The following is a 17,487-nucleotide window of genomic DNA, read 5'->3' on the forward strand; positions in this document are numbered from 1 at the left end:
AAAAAATTGTATTTTTCAATTCACTTAATAAAAGTACTGTAGGGCAATCTCTTTATCATGAAAGTTGAACCTACAAATGTAGAATTATGAATGCAGTTATTTTTGTACAAAAATAAAACAAGCCTGCAAGTCCACTCAGTCCTACTTTTTGTTCAGCCAATCGCTCAGACAAACAAGTTTGATTACATTTGCAGGAGAAAATGCTGCCTGCTTTTTGTTTACAATGTCACCTGAAACTGAGAACAGGCCTTCTCATGCCACTGTTGCAGCCAGTGTTGCAAGATATTTATGTGCCAAATACGTTCAAAAAAGAACTAGATAAATTCATGGAGGATAGGTCCATCAATGGCTATTAGCCAGGATGAGCAGGGATGGTGGTGTCCCTAGCCTCTGTTTGCCAGAAACTGGGAATGGGCAACAGGGGATAGATCATTTGTTCATTCCCTATGGGGCAACTGGCATTGACCACTGTCAAAAGACAGGATACTGGACTAGATGGACCTTTGTCTGACCCAGTATGGACATTCGTTCATTCTTATGTTAAAGATTCATATGTCCCTTCATGCTTCAACCACCATTCCAGACGACATGCGTCCATGCTGATGACAGGTTCTGCTCGATAATGATCCAAAGCAGTGCAGATCAATGCATGTTCATTTTCATCTTCTAAGTCAGATGCCACCAGCAGAAGGTTGATTTTCTTTTTTGGTGGTTCGTGTTCTGTAGTTTCCGCATCAGAGTGTTGCTTTTTTAAGACTTCTGAAAGCATGCTCCACACCCCGTCCCTCTCAGATTCTGGAAGGCACTTCAGATTCTTAAATCTTGGGTCAAGTGCTGTAGCTATCTTTAGAAATCTCACATTGGGGCCTTCTTTGCATTTTGTCAAATCTGCAGTGAAAATGTTCTTAAAATGAACAACATGTGCTGGGTCATCATCCAAGACTGCTATAACATGGAATATATGGCAGAATGCAGGTAAAACAGAGCAGAAAACATACAATTCTCCCCCGCCCCCCCCATGGAGTTCAAACACAAATTTAGTTAACGCATTATTTTTCTAATGAGCATCATCAGCACAGAAGCATGTCCCCTGGAAAGGTGGGCAAAGCACGAAGGGGCATACGAATGTTTAGCATATCTGACACATAAATTCCTTGCAAGGCCAACTACAAAAGTGCCATACCAACATCTGTTCTCACTGTCAGGTGACATTGTAAATAAGAAGTGGGCAGCATTATCTCCTGTAAATATAAACAAACTTGTTTCTCTTAGCGATTGGCTGAACAAGAAGTAGGACTGAGTGGACTTGTAGGCTCTCAAGTCTTACATTGTTTTGTTTTTGAGTGCAGTTATGTAACAACAACAAAAATCTACATTTGTAAGTTACACTTTCACAATAGAGATTGCACTACAGTATTTGCATAAGGTGAATTGAAAAATACTATTTTTGTTTATCATTTTTAAAGTGCAAATATTTGTAATAAAAATAATATAGTGAGCATTGTACACTTGTATCCTGTGTTGTAATTGAAATCAATATATTTGAAAATGTAGAAAAACTTCCAAAATATTTAATAAATTTCAAATGGTATTGTTTAACAGTGCGATTAAAACTGCGATTAATCATGATTAATTTTTTTGAGTTACTCATGTGAGTTAACTGTGATTAATTGACAGCCCTACTTTTTTACCTATGTACAAATTCCCCTATTTTGGTGATAACAGTATTGTGTGCACCAATCAAGCAGCTAAGCAACTAACGATTCAACTTCCACATGCAGCAGAGCTTTGGTGAACACAAGAGTGTAGGCAGGGTAAAGCATGCAAAAATTAAGACACATCTGCTGACGTACAAGTTTGGAGGCATCTTCGGAACATGTGGATCTACTTCCAGGCTGGCTTGGGAAAGTATAAGAACATAATGACAGGTTTCAGAGGAGTAGCCGTGTTAGTCTGTATTCGCAAAAAGAAAAGGAGTACTTGTTAGTCTCTAAGGTGCCACAAGTACTCCTTTTCTTTTTGTCAGAACAGGTAATTTAATACATGCTCGTTTTATTCAGTATAACTACCTCTTGTCACTAATATTCATAATGTAGAGATACTACTGAGGCCTCCGCTGTGTCTGGATGTACAAATAGCAGCAAAGGCCAGGAGTGGTTTTCTCCCCATCTGTACTTGACAAGAAGTTTCCTCTCAAACTCAGACCTCACCATAATTATACATGCCTTTTTCACCTCCAGATTGGGTTACTACATTGCGCTCTGCTTGGAGAAACACTTCATACCCACTTGGAAATTTCATGTAGTGCAGAATATAGCTATCTACTTAGTAAACTGTACATCCCACATATAATGTATTACACCTGTGCACATAGACTGCACTGAATTCCAGTTTATTTTGAGGTGTAATTCAAACTAATTTTGCTATATCAAGCCCTTTATGGCTTGTATGCCATTTATTTGAGACAGTACCCTTCTACTTGTTAACATCTGGGATAGGACAATGTATTCTCTTGCCGAGGGCCCTCAACTCTACAATTAGCTTCCCCCTTTCACCTGATAAGTTTGTTGACCTTTAGGGTTGTTTGTGTGTTTAAGCAGGCATTTCCTAATGGGGTGGGTGGACTGGAGAGGGCCTTAGAGACAGATTCTACTTCCATGGATGTCACTGTTAAAACACTCCTTGGTTTTAGGGTGAGCAAACTTTGGCCCCTAGATTCTGTAGGATCTCAGGAGGGATTGAAGGAGTCTCTTATTGGTACGGTTGATATAAATCTAAATTAACATAATCACTGGGATACAATACATATTTTTAGATTTTGTTTATGCCCCTAAGATCATACAGTATAACCTGAAAAAATACCACTAATGAAGCAATAAATCATGTGCTACCATAAAAGGCTCAAATACTAATGAAGTAAACATTTATTATATGTGTTAATAATATACCATATACAGTCAGTAAATTCAGCTCATAAGACCACTTTTTTAAAAAAATTACTACCATAAGAAAAGTAAAATTAAACCTCATAAAACCAATACATGCTTCAATTACAACGAATTGTCATGGTCACAACTTCATCATGAACAACCCACTTTGAGAGTATGGTGATTTTTACACATCAGTAAGTTTACGTATTGAAGCACAACATGGTGAATTAAGAAGAGCTTCAGATCCTCAACTCTCCATGTTTTATTGGTTTAAAACAGACCATTAATATTATTTGAACTTGGATTTTGTGTTAAACAATATATTGCTTGTAGCCATAACAAGTGAGGATGCAATCTTATAAGATCTCATGAGGTAAGCAGTGTCAGGCTTAATAAATAATAGGCTGGCAGACCTCTAACAAAAACCCAGGCTGCTACAGGAAGCGGTATTCACATTACAGTATCTAGCAATCTTCCCTCTAAGCCAGAACTGAACCTTTCCAGCATCATGTTACTAGATAAATTCATGGAAGACAAGTCCATCAATGGCTATTAGTCAAGATAGGCAGGGATGGTGTCCCTAGCCTCTGTTTGCCAGAAGCTGGGAATGGGTGACAGGGGATGGATTACTTGATGATTACCTATTCCGTTAATTGCCTCTGGGGCACTTGGCATTGGCCATGGTTGGAAGACAGGATACTGGGCTAGATGGACCTTTGGTCTGACCCAGTATGGCTGTTCTTATGGTCTTACTGCAGATGCTGTTCTCTGTATGAAATATAAAACAGAGATCCTGACTGTTTCCGGAATTAATGATCCCATGAATCTTTTTACAAGAGTGACAGCTATTACATTGTTTTGTTAAATTCTCTTGTTGATTTAGTTGGCTAAAGTTAGGTCTACACTACACATTTAGGTTGGCTTAACTACACTGCTCAAGGCTGTGAAAAATTTCACCCCCTGTGCAATGTAGCTAAGCTGACCTAAGCTCTGATGTAGACACCATTAGGTTGACAGAAGAATTTGCCCGTTGACCTAGCTACCACCTCTTGGAAAGGGGGATTTTATTACTTATTTATTGTGCCACTGTAGCGTAAATACTACTAGAGCGATGGAAGGGATTCTTCCATCGCTCTAGTAGTATTTATACTACATTGGCACAGCTGTGGCGTTTCTTGTGTAGACATAAGAGATTCATCACTTCCTGGCTATAAACTGAGTGTTGTTGGCACAAATAAAAGGCCATCTATGCTACAGCCTAGAGTCGTCTTTACATTTCAGAGTGATCTGATTCCCAGATGTACACACTTCGTAACTGCAAGTCTTGAGAAGGCAAGAATGTTAATAAAATACTGATCTGATTTTACTATGTTTCTTGTCATTGATATATTATTTTTAAATCTCACTTAAAGTTCACTGTACAGTTACAAATCACATCAGATATAACTTCTGAAACTACTGGTAATTTAATGAAAGACTTTGTAACTGATTAAAAAGACCCTCCTTAGTGGGAAATCGTAATTTTCTATCATGATACAGGAAATCGCAATGTTGATAAAGTATCTTTACAAAACAAAAGTCTGAGCTAAGCTAGAAATATCCAAATAAAAAGTAAATTTACAAGAGACTATCAAACTTAACAATAAATCTTACCAAGTCTGCTACTCTGCACAATGCATCTGAAAGCTGATCAAAAATCATTACTGTCTGTGGCCCAGGAGGTGTAGTACATGCTTTCTGGACGAGCTGTTCAGTTTCTTGTAATGCTTTTTCTTGTGCCTCTTGAAATCCTTCTGGAGAACTCAATTCTGGAACACCAAATAGACCCTAAAATACCAAGTGTAGATTCAACATACAGTGCAAATACACTAGAACAAAATAACTAGAGTATCTCATTTTTAATCTCTCAGTTTCAGATCTACACCAAACTGACAAAAATCAGAATAAAACATGTATTTTATTTACAACGTAATACTATCTACTATAGAAACCCTTGCTAAAACTTGGACATTTCGATTAATCACCAAACAAATTATTTTTGCAATAACTGTCAAGAAAGTTACTTTGTTCTGTAATGTTCAGAAATGGGTGTTTGCTATAAAAATTTTTCAAATTACTTATATTTAGGCATTTGGGTGTCACAAATTTTGGAAGAGCTACTTTTATGCGTTAAAGCAAACTGGTAGTGGCCTGGAAATATAGCACTCATATCATGAGATTTATGTTACAGACCTGAGGTAAAATTTTAAAAACTAAGTGACTTAGGAGTCCAGAAGTCCTATTTTCAAAAGTTATTTAGGCACTTAGGCCCAAATCCTCCGAGCTTATAAATACCCTTGCGGCTCTGGGCCTCAGAAGCCTAAGCTTCCCTGAAAGCACCTAACCATTCTGAAAATGGGATTTAAGCTCTTAAATCACTGAGGCATTTTTGAAAATTTTACTCCTGGTCTCAGCAGCTTCAACTGCCCTACTTGGCACTTCAGAGCAGGAACCCTTCTTTAGCATTGGTACAGTGGGTAGCACATTGTGGGCATTACTGGAAACAGATAAGTATCGGTAATACAAAAATAATGAAGAACAATGTTACTGGTATCTGCTCTGCCAATTTCTTAATTCCAGGTAATTCAGCATTATAGCTCACTCCTGGAAATCTGCCACAGGACTCTCACTAACATAAATGAATGACTCATCAAAAAGAAGAAAATCAACAGGCCTGGTGGCAACACTCCACAGATAAACATTTGCTTGTGTTAGCCAATATATCAGTTTAAAAAAAAAACATGAACACAAAAGGGTGAAACAGCAGACAAAACTAAGTTGTTTCATCTCCAAAATATCCCAGTCATTTCAAAATAATCTTCACAAACCTTCAGTTTGAAATGTTCCTATTTGAATTATGGTATGATCACAGAACAGTTTTAATTCAGAAAAACTGATTGCTTTTTCTTGCCTTTAACTGCAATATAAATTAGGAAAAATAATTCTTACTGTGTAGTTCAGTGGTGGGCAACATGCGGCCTGCGCCACTTCCCACAGCTCCCATTGGCCGGGAACAGCGGCCACTGGGAGCTGTGGGCGGCCGTGCAAATGTAAACGAACTGTCTAGCGGCCCGCCAGGGGATTACCCTGACAGGCCACACGTTGCCCACCACCGGTGTAGATCCTAAAGACTGTTCCAGTATACAAGACCAAAATTTTCATAACTGGATTCATAAAAGTTAAGATCCTGAATCCATATTTGAGCATGTAAGTAGAAGCAGCCTGATTTTCAAAGGGTTGAGCACGTAATGTGGATTTAGGACCCTCACTTTAGACATACAGATATGAACGTTTTGGCGAGAGTGGATCCCCTCCTACCCCCATTTCTTCATCTCTTTGGAGGAGAGGATGTTTCAGACACACAGCTTAAAAAGAAATTAAATGACACTCGGGACAAATTTTAAAACTGGCTGATGAAACTGCACATGTAATCAGAGCTTTTGCACTTCAGTTAGCCACAAATTCTCTGTGTAGGAAGCAACTGAACAGGGTGAAAAGTAATTGAATAGGAAGAGCCCCAGAACAAAAGGTTTACCTAAGAGATACAACAAGAGAGTATTTCTTGCCTCGCTTCAATACAGAAATTATTGGTGACAAGGCACAGAATCATCTCAATAATTTTGCCATCTGGGTCATAAAACAATTTGTTTTACGTTGTTTTAAATTGTTTCAGTGATTTCCAATTAATTTTTTTTTATTAATTTATTGGTGAAACTCACTCCCCTGCAGAACATCAGATCAAAATCTACACACCACTCACATCCCACCTCCTAAATCCTCAAAATAGAGATTACGTGGATCTCCACTACACAGGAATATTTCCTCAAAGCAAGCAGCTATCTAAATTCTGATCTACACTACAGACCTATATTGGTATAACTGCATTGCTCAGGGGAGTGAAAAATCCACACCCCCTGAGCAACACAGTTATACCAACCTAACCTTGGCTGTAGACAGCACTATGTCGATGGGAGGCCTTCTCCCGGAGACACAGCTACCACCTCTCGGGGAGGCGGATTAACTAAGGGCTTGTCTACACTACCACTTAAATTGATGTAATTTACATTGCTCAGGGGTGTGAAAAAGCCATCCCCGAGTAATGCAAGTTACATCAACCTAAGCACTATCCACACTGGTGCTATCTTGGTGGGAGACGCTTTCCCGCCGACATAGCTCCCGCCTCTTGTTGAGATGGAGTAATATGCCGACGGGAGAGTGCTCTCCCATCAGCATAGCTCATCTTCACGAGAAGCGGTGCAGCTGCAGAGATGTACTAGCACAATAGTGTAGACTAGCCCTAAGGGACAGCAGAGCTCTCTCCCGTGGCTGTCGTGGACTGTCTTCATTAAAGCACTCCAGCGGTGCAGCTGCATCAGAACAACATTTTATGTGCAGACTTGCCATTAAAAAAGAGAGAGCGAGTGTGAAGGGGTAAGTAATTGGTAAATTTAGGGTTAGATTAAACCTTTAAAATACAGTCTAGGACAAAAGTGTAGTACTTTAATGGCACGATCGCCCTTCAAGCTTTCCAGGGTGCAGGCTGTACTGCCTGCTGCCTGTCTGGGGAAGATCACAGGAGCAATCTTGGACCCTTGCTGGCGAGGTTCTACGAGCCCTACCTACTGCGGAAAGTCAGACCCGGTTATCATCATGGTCCCTTCTGGCCTTAAAAATCTATTCATCAAAACCCCGCCCCCAGGCTCCTGCACGAGGCGCTGAGCTTACCCCATGGACCCCCCTCCCCCCGGTCTGGCATAACAGTGGGTGACCCCAAGGGTTGCTCGCAGCTCCCTGCCCTGAGCTGAGACGTGGGGTCCACGGGAGGCCCCGGCCCTCAGTGCACCGCTGCGCTGCAGGGAGCCTCCCCCAAGCAGAACAGAGCCAGACCCCGGCCCCAACATGCCGCGGGCGCCAGGGAGCAGATCTCGGCATGCGGGGCGCCCCCGGGTCCCAGCAGGGGCTCGGGGAGAGGGGCGACCCCAGGGAGCCGGGGGGGCGCTGAGAGGCGACCGATCGCAGCGCGCCTCACAGCCTCCGCCGGGCTCAGGACGGGGGCAGGGCGCGGGCCCCCGGCCACCTCCAAGAGGGGGCGGGCCTTAGCCCGCCCCGCCAAGCCCGGGGCCCCGCCCGCTCACCGTGCTCTGGCCCGTCAGCCGGCTGCGCTGCTGCTTGGCATCGAAGGCGGCGCCCACCGGCGACCAGCTGGTGCTGACCCGCCTCCTGCCGCCGCCGCCACCGCCGCCCCCTGTCCAGCCCCGCACCGCGAGGCGCAGGGCGGCCGGCAGCGCCCGCCCGCACCCGGACAGCATGGCGGGAGGAGCAGGAGCCCCGGCCCCAGCTCGCGCCGGGAGTCACCTCCCAGTTCCGGCTACTGCTGAGGGCCGCGACCCCGGCACGTCCCTCCCAGCGTGAGGAGGAGCCGGCGGGGCGGGGCGGGGCGGGGCGTGAGCCGCTGCAAGGCGCGCAGTGAGGGTCCGGCGGTATAGCCGGGGCCTTGGCGGGGCCCGCTCCTGGGGAGGCAGCCTGTCGCTGCGTGTTTCATTCCTTTGGCCTCCGCTGCTCCCCGCGTTGGGCCTGTCTGGGGAAGATCACAGGAGCAATCTTGGACCCTTGCTGGCGAGGTTCTACGAGCCCTACCTACTGCGGAAAGTCAGACCCGGTTATCATCATGGTCCCTTCTGGCCTTAAAAATCTATTCATCAAAACCCCGCGGATGAGGATGAGGAATAACCCAGCCTCTGCTCGGGGGCTGACCCAGGAATTCTCCGGCAGCCTTTGCCTGAGGCGCTGACTGCCCAGCTGAGCTCTGGTCTACACCTGAAACTTAGATCGACCTTGCTCAGGGGGTTTTAAAATGTTACTCCTTGGGGTTTGTCTGCTCTACCGCGTGGGGTCAAGCTAAGGTACGCTACGTGAATAGCTGTAGCTGAAGTCAACGTACTTACTTACCGCAGTGTCTTCACCGCCGTAAGTTGACAGCTGAGGCTCTCCCGTGGACTCTGCTTGCGCTTCTCGTTCTGGTGGAGTACCGGAGTCGACGGGAGAGCGCTCAGCGGTCGATTTATCGCCTGCTGGATTGATCTCTGCCTGCCGATCCAGCGGGTAGTGTAAACAAGCCCTTGGCATCATAGGTCGACATCAGTGTAGATGCAGAAGGATTCTTCTGTCAACCTAGCTACCGCCTCTCAGAGAAGTGAAGTGCATCAACAGAAAGCCCCCTTCTGTTGATGTAGGAAGCATCTACACCACATCGCTACAGTGGCATAGCACTCCTATAGTGTAGACATGGGGTTTAATCTAACTGAGCAGGTTTCTTCCTCAGGCCAGTTAGCTGAGCCACACAGGGAAGAGTTGGGTTAAAATGTGCTTTGCAAACTGTGCTTGGCCAGCTGCCACTTTCCAGTGATGAGAGCAGATTTCGAAGAAGAGTTTCAAACTTGCATCACTCAGCCCATGCTGGCAGCAACCAAGAGACATTGGCTAGGACAGTCATTTAAATCTATTTTTAAGATGCATTTCCTAGCCTGTTCTTTTCTGTGGCATAGACTTGGCTTCCCATCAAACTCAGATACTGCTCAGTTGCCCTTTACTTTAAATACAAATCAGTCTTTGCTCCACATCAATTTTGTGGTATCTTTTTCATTACAGTACAATATTGATATAAGAAATGTAGATGCAGGAAACTGCGTTTATAGACATTTCTCGTAAAGGAAAGAATTTCACTTTATCTAAAGTTTCTTGTGCTATTTTTCACCTCTATTATTTTAGATTTATGTTCCACATTTGGGCCTTAACAGATAATTTACATAAATTAGGATTGATAGATTGCGATCATGGTCTAATTTTTTTAATTTATGTATTTAAAAAACAAAACCCAACAGTAATAGGTTAGAACAGTCTAAAATATAAATTAAGTGTCAGGGACAGAGGAGTTTAAGATAAACTCTTCAGAGCATGGCTGTGTCTCTAGAGATGAGCTAGGATTAACATTTAATAATGAAAATAAAAAACAAAACCAATTATGAATAGCTACTGTAACTAAAAGAGTGTATAACTACTATTAAGATTGATCTATGTAGGATTACAGAGGAATTCTAAACTAACAAGCAATGAAGCTTGATGCGGTATTATTTGCCCAATAGAGTATTGGTTCAGGACAAAACAGCAGGAGGATTTGTTGTCCCTGCTTCTCCCTGAGTAGCTGCACTCAAGGTTCCAGAGGAATTGGTGATTCCTAAATGGGAGCAAGAGGTCACAGAAGTGGCAGTCAGGTACCCAAAAGCTTTCGCAAAGAACAAGCTACAGTGCAGTAAGATCACTGCAGAGGTGGTGGTGCTGGGTTCTGATCCAGAGCCCCAGAAGCAATACAGATATGCCAAGAATGCTAAGGAAGGGATCAAAGAGACCATTGATGCCCTTCTGGAACAAGAAGTATTGGTGTAAACAGTTAGTCCGTGTAATTCACCAATATGGCTTGTGCTAAAAGCTGACAAGAAGACCTGGAGGCTCACAGTGAACTATCAAGAGCTTAACAATGTAGCTCCCCGGATGGTGCTGGTGGTAGCGAAGTTTCAGGAGGTTATGGTGGCAATTTCAGCATGCGCCAAGTGGTTCACTGTATTGGATTTATGTATAGAACTATACTATCTTTAGAACGAAAGGTGACCTTGTTATGGCTGTCAGGAAGTGAGACACTGTGGGGGCTCCAGTATTAGTGATACCTGTGTGTTTAAGAAAATAACTTGTTGCTTTGGCTCATGGCCAGGGACATTTTGATATAGAGAAGACAGTCAATAGAATCTTGACTGTGGGGTGGTGGCCTGGTTATGTGACGGATGTAGAGCATCACATCACAAGTGTCTATCCTGTGTAGAGAACAACCCTGTGATAGCAATGTAGTGAAGGGACCCTTGCTGCACCAGCCCATAGTAGGTCCATGGTCTAGGTTGCAAATCTATTTTATAGGCCCGTTACCTCAGGCCGGGTGAGGTAACAAGTTCTGTCTGGTGGTGATAGATGCTTTCTCAAAGTGGGTGGAGGCATACCCAATGAGGAACAACACAGCCAGTATTACGGCCAAGGTGCTGCTGGAGCAGACCTTTTCCAGGTTTGGTCTACCTGATGTAATCGATTCAGACTAGGGTTGAGGTTACAAATTGCAGGTCACCCTCAAAGTTCGGGTTTAGTAGAACAAACCAATAGAACCCTAAAGACTGAATTGAGGAAGATAGTGAAAGAATCAGGTAAAGATTGGGATTGAAAGCTCCCACAGATTCTCATGGCACAAAAGTCAATGGTAACTTCACATGGCTTTACACCTCACAAGGCCCTGACAGGTAGACTCATGAAGATCCCAGAGCAGTGGTAGCTAGGTGGAATGCCACCAGAGGATTATCAGCAGTGGTTCTGACGGATCAGTTCATGAATGAGTTGTTAGATTCCATCAGTAAGATCCAGAGGCAGGTTGTGATTAACCTGAAGGTGAACAGAAAGCTAATGGACAAACGGCTGGGGGAAACTTTGCAGGTAACTGAGTGGAACATTGGGGACAGAGTGCTGCATAGGTTTTACTCAGAGAAAAAACATGTATTGAGCCCCAGGTGGCTGGCCCCCGTTGTTATTGTTAATAAAGCAAGTCCCACCATTTACCAGGTTGAAATTAAAGGGAAAAAGAAGCAGGTCTTAAAGTGGTTTCACTCTTCCCAACTGAAGAGCTGGAAGGGCCAATAAACATGTGTGGAAAGAAGAGGTGAGCTCTGTCAGTACTACTTGCCCAGAGGGAAAGCAGAGGCTTCTACGGTGTGAGTCCCAGTAAGCTCTATCAGCGCAAAATATAGTAACCTGTCCCCTTTTCTTTCTTTGCTTTCTAGGTGCCACAGAAAAATGCTCTGCTGTATTTGTTTATGTCTATGGTCCTGCATGTTGGAAATGCAGTGATTGTTAACACCAGTGAATATTTTAGTTGTGAGGCTAATAACAGTTATGTAATCCAAGGAATGCCTCTTCAAATTAAGGGCACCATAGCAATATACGCATATGAACTACTGAGCAATTGCTACATGGTCTGGGAAGACAAGTGCAGTGGAAGGACTATGACTGCCTTCATGGTAGAGAAAGGTGAGTCAAATGTAACCCTAGAAGATGTTAATGGGGACACGCTTGCATCTGTGTATAGACCAGATGTTGGATGCAAGTGGATAATTAGTGATACCTTTCTCACTGGCTGCACTATGCAAGTGGCAGCAGACAATGCTTCCCTTTGTTCATAAGTGGAAACAAATGTGAATAGTTGGATGAAAGTTGAGGTACACACTATTGATATTGTAATCAATGTTCAATATCAAATAAGAGATGCAAGGATTAAGTTGTATACCCCTGTTCAAATGTTTACTAGACCCATGCAATATATCAACTTCACAAATGTTAGATACTTTGGTTTGCAGAATAAGAACAAGTTTTGTGACTATGGAAATGTTACATTCAGTGTTAGGTGAACTGGTAGCATTGATGTAGACGTAAATGTAAACGATACAGGTAAATGGGTTTTCATGGGCCTGTATGGTGTCAGGAAGGTCAAAGAAGTTGTTGTTCGTAGACCATATAAAAGTTATATCGGGTCTATGGTGGTTAAGAGGAACGTAAAAAGACTACTGCTGATCAACCCTCGTTACTCTCTGAAAAAAATTATAATACCACTTCAGTTAGATATCTCTGTGGTACAGTATAGGAGTGTACCCGTATGTAATGCCACTCCGGGTGGGATGGTGCTCCTGGCTGGAAAGCATCACGATGAGGAACTCTAGACTGAGCAAAAGAGACACTGTAGCTGCGATCCTAGGAGGGGTGGGCACTGCCTTAGGTGTTTTTTTGTATGTCAATTAATATTTCTATATATATTAATCCCCACTTGTGACAGGCCCTTAGATATTTTGTATGTGATTGTAGGTAGGTAGAGCCCCTATCTTGCTAGCCAAGATTTCTTTATCTATAGTGTTAAGGACACCTAAGGTTCAAAGAGTCTTTGTTTGCTACCATTTCTGCTTTTCATTAGCACAAAGACAGGCCAGGGAACTTCATTCAGAGAAAGCAGAACATGTTTCCTGAAGCACACCACGTCATATCAAAGGTAGAACAAGGCCTTAGATACTGCAGCACATTGCCAGTAATATTCGATATTGCCACAAGATGGTGACACAATCCTTTCTGAAACTATTCAACTGTTCTGAACTGAGCTTTCAATTGGTTTACTGAAAAGACTCGGTCTACACTGGAACTTTTGCATAAGGATTTTACTCTGATTTCGTGAGTGATGCTGAGTTTTGTTATCCCGATCCAGGACCTACCAATGCAGAATAGACCATGAGGAGAGAGGAGCTGGCTGCCAGACAATACTCCATATATCGTCTCCAGGCCAGGTTCAGGCCAGTTCTTACTTTGCCTAAACTGTTTCACCCAGTGTCCAAATTCACCTTATCTTAATTTCTGGATCTCCTTCCTCATGTCCTAAAACCCAGACACAGGCATACTGCACTCCAGCCTCTCTCTATCCTGGCCTCAGAGGGGCTTGGTGCTAGTGCTCCTCCTTTCCCTAGCACCAGTTCCAATATTTTGAAAATCACAAGGAAGGAGGAATCCTATATAAGTCTTCATAATGCTCTTTTCTTCCTTGTAAAATGCAGGTGAATACAGTTCTAGCAGTAATGTGTTTCGGTGTTTTGCTGCAAGTCGGCTGCCTGAATTTAGTAAAAAAGAGTCTTAGTCTGGGAGCCCATTAAGGTCGTGGTTATTACAGAAGCAGCCAGGGATCCCAGCCAAGGACCTTCTATTAATGATTGGCCTGAAATAGTTAAATAATAACCAAAAAATCCACCATGTGCACTTAAATGACATAGTCTGGAAAGGGCAGGAGGATTTTGTGGCCTAACAAGGGCAGCTATGCCCCTCTCTTTGCTAACCTCTTTTCTTCTCTCACACACTGCTCTGAACTTTGCTGTCACAACACTCCTGTAATGTACAAGTCAGTAACCCTTTACTGGCCTGCAAAGTACCTATCATGCTATTGGCACTGTCTGAATAACACAATACGTTAAAATGAGCCATCAAGTAAAAAATATCCCAGGTCGCAAATTACACTCCAAAAGTAAAATTTAACATAAAGACTAAAGAGAAGGAAACAGATAGCAAGTAGATGGAAGATACAAGCTATCATGGAGGGATAGCTCAGTGGTTTGAGCATTGGCCGGCTAAAGCCAGGGTTGTGAGTTCAATCCTTGAGGGGCCATTTAGGGATCTGGGGCAAAAATTGGGGATTGGTCCTGCTTTGAGCAGGCGGTTGGACTAGATGACCTCCTGAGGTCCCTTCCAACCCTGATATTCTATGATCAGTTTGCGTGGGCACTGTGTTGATCTGCTGAGGGCTTGCTGTGTAAATGGTAGATTCTGCCTCATACCCATTTCTTTTGTACTGAAACCTTGTGATGGGGTGTACCTGGCCCTTTGCTGGAGGCCTCATGGTCCCCAGGAAAGGTGCCGTGAAGGTAGGTCCTCCACGCCTGTCTAGAAAGGCTGCAGAGAAGCAGCCAATCAGATTACAGCAGGCTCAGCTAAAAGGAGCTGCAGGGGCTCAGTTGCTGGTTGGGACAAGAAGGTTGAGGAAGGGATGGTAGATAGTGAAACTCTCCAGTCAAGGCAGCCTGTGAGAGACCCTGCTCAAGCAGGGATAAAATGGACAGAACCCAAGTACTGTAACCTTAAGGTAACGGGTGAAGGTGACAGGAGTGAGTGGGAAGCAGCCCAGGGAATGAAGCAGCAGCATCTATTAAGGGAAGCATATGTGGCTGCTGTTTACAGGGTCCCTGGGTTGGGACCTGGCATACTAGGCAGGCCTGAGTCCCTGTGGGGAAGTTGCTTAAGTCCTGCAAAGGGGACAAGACTTTTACCTAAAGGCCCAAGAAAGGGGCTGGAATGCAACCAGGCCCACAGATGGGGCTGAAGACCCACAGTTCTGGTTGGACTTTTTAGTAAAAGCCTGAGAAAGGGGATGGATTCAAAGAGCCCACAGACAGAGCTGAAGAACCTAATAAGGGCAGATAGTTTGTTGGACTTCCCTTGCCCCAGAAAGGGTTCATCCATTTCAGATTGTGTGACTTGCCTGAAGAACTGAGCCGCTAAAGATCCACCTAATGAGGCCAACAACCTACAGGGGGTGCCAGGAGCAGAAAGGTTGGAGCACCATGCCCAGCTGACAGGAGGCACTGACGAGAGGTGAGTGCCCCATCACAAACCGAAATATTTATTAGGGGCAGCATATGAATTTCCAACCGATGGTGCTCAGCTTTCCAAATAGGAAACATCCCTGACTCTCTCTATAGCGAAGTTTTCTTTTTGGTCTGGCCCGTCAAAAAGCCAGTTTTTATGATGGCAGTTTGTGTGATCAGGACACACTGAATTTCTAATTTTAATATTTTAAAAAATATGCAGGGGACAAAAATCCAACATTTCAAACCACCTTTATGCATCACAAACAATTTTTAAAAAAGGAAAAATCGAATTATTTTTCTTTGCAGGTTACATTGAACACATAGCAAATGTATATTTTCCTGGAGCTGTTTATTTCAGTCTAAATATTTAATATTTTGCTTCCTTCTTTGAGGCTATATGCAAAGGTCCAAATCCTTGTCTTAAGTTACCTAGTGATGTGTGACCACGTGCCCTTTGAAATCAACTGGCAGTATAATATGCATATACATATGCTATGAACTTAAAGCCCCTTTCTCGTTGGTGCTGATCCTCAGCGAAGACAAACAGGAGTTAAGGGTCCTGAACACTTCATAGGATTGGGTCCTAATTTCAAGATACTTGAGAACTTAAGAGCAGGAATATGCCCACTGCACCCAGTTGAATTTCAAACTTCTTAGAAGACTGACTGCAATGTGTAGCTCCTATATTTCCTCAAGCTTCATACCATTAACTCTCTATCTGTTCATATTGTGCACCTCACTGTGGTATCTGAACACCTAAGATGGAGAGGAGAGGAGAGACACATTACAATCATACATTTCCTGTGTACAGAAATAGCCCATTCGGACTGCCACCTGAGCGTTCTATCTGAGAAGAGAGTCCTTATAGGCTATTTATGCAGTTGGTAACAATGCAAGAAACCACACAGTTTAGGGCCTTGATACAATCTGTTTGTTTCAATGCCACACGGGAGACCCAGACTTTGAAAGGCCCATTTAATTCTCATTTTCTGGGGCAGCCAAATGATGGAAGTCAAACGTTCAAGTTTTGAGAGGAAGGGAAAGGAACTTGCAAGCCCTATCATTCTGCCAACACAAGAGCAGGTCAGAATATTTTTGACATGAAATTTCTGTAACATATGCTCTTTCAAAGACAGAACATTTTGTGGTGATTTAGTCAAAAAGGGGTTTTTTTGTTCTGAGGGTGAGAGAGAGAGAGAGACTCTCCCTCCGCTCTGTAGCCTGGTAGCTAGGGATGTGGGACTTAAGCCCTGACAGGGACCAGGGGTCTTGCACCCTGGCCCACAGGGCTCTTAAGAGCTAGGTAGTCCCAAGCTGCCATCCTGGGACCTGCTAAGAGCTGCTAGAATAACAGAGCTGAATTCTAGTAGAGGACTGTAGTCCTAGGCTCTGATTGGTGGAACCGTGGGGGTCTGGATTGGTCCCCAGCCTCAATTTAACCCAAGCACAGGAACAGAAAGTTGTCTATGCAACTGTGTTCGGCCTGCTCAGGGCTGCTTCCTTTGCAATACTTGTTCCTGCTGCTTATCTCCTGGTAACCTGACCCTGCCAGGCTCCTGACACTGAGTTTGCCCTCTGACCTAGTATATATCTTGGCCTGACTCCCAAATCCTGCTCCAACCACTAAGTCAGACTGCCCACATCCCAGTTGTGATAAGTCCCTTCTGTGCCTGAAGCAGAGAAATCTGGGATAAAAAACTGCTCTGAATTAGGCAGAGCAGGGATTTGGACTTGGGTCTCCTACAACTCTACCCGCTGTCCAGCCCATAGCTTGCATGTGCATGCACACACACACACCTCCCCTGACATAATTCCATTTTTGAAAAAATGTTCAAAATATTGTTTTTATTCCCATGTGGAAGGGAAAATTTTGAAACCCCAAAAGTTGCTGCAAAACGGAATTATCTTCTGTTCAGCACCAATTTCATTAGTGCCAGAAAATGCTACACTTTTATTTACTTCCAAGGGGGACTGATGGGTACTGTCTGTCTGACGAAAGGTGGCAAGGAGCAATGATGGTAGAGACATGTAATTGGGGCAAAACCAGGTTTAAAATATTTTCTTAATGATGAAGAGTTAAAATCTGGAGTCAAACTTAAGTGGTTTTGTTTAAAATTAATCCAGGCTATACAGTGTAAATGGGTACAATCATAAAACCAATAGAGGAGGACATTACATTTTTGCTCTAAAGAAATGTGATATTAGAAGTATTTAAAATCCCAGTGAAAAGATTTAAGAGACAACAAAACCAGCCACCA

At 43.5% G+C, this 17,487-nt stretch overlaps 1 protein-coding gene across 2 annotated transcripts in view; it reads right to left on the reverse strand.

Moving 5' to 3' along the window:
- MIPEP (mitochondrial intermediate peptidase) overlaps window positions 1-8,303 on the reverse strand; it is a 139,428-nt gene extending 131,125 nt beyond the window's left edge. Inside the window, exons 1-3 of one of the 2 annotated variants that reach the window (XM_048845833.2) lie at window positions 8,105-8,303; window positions 4,584-4,757; window positions 1,854-1,895 (exon numbers count right to left, since the gene is read on the reverse strand). In XM_048845833.2, the coding sequence (XP_048701790.1) occupies window positions 1,854-1,895; window positions 4,584-4,757; window positions 8,105-8,278 (390 nt within the window). In that variant the 5' untranslated portion in view covers window positions 8,279-8,303. The remainder of the gene's footprint in view (window positions 1-1,853; window positions 1,896-4,583; window positions 4,758-8,104) is intronic. The other variant, XM_048845842.2, reaches the window with a different exon arrangement.
- Between the last annotated feature and the right edge of the window lie 9,184 nt (window positions 8,304-17,487).

Source organism: Caretta caretta, chromosome 1, assembly GCF_965140235.1.
Source record: "Caretta caretta isolate rCarCar2 chromosome 1, rCarCar1.hap1, whole genome shotgun sequence".
In the NCBI taxonomy this organism is placed as follows: Eukaryota; Metazoa; Chordata; order Testudines; family Cheloniidae; genus Caretta; species Caretta caretta.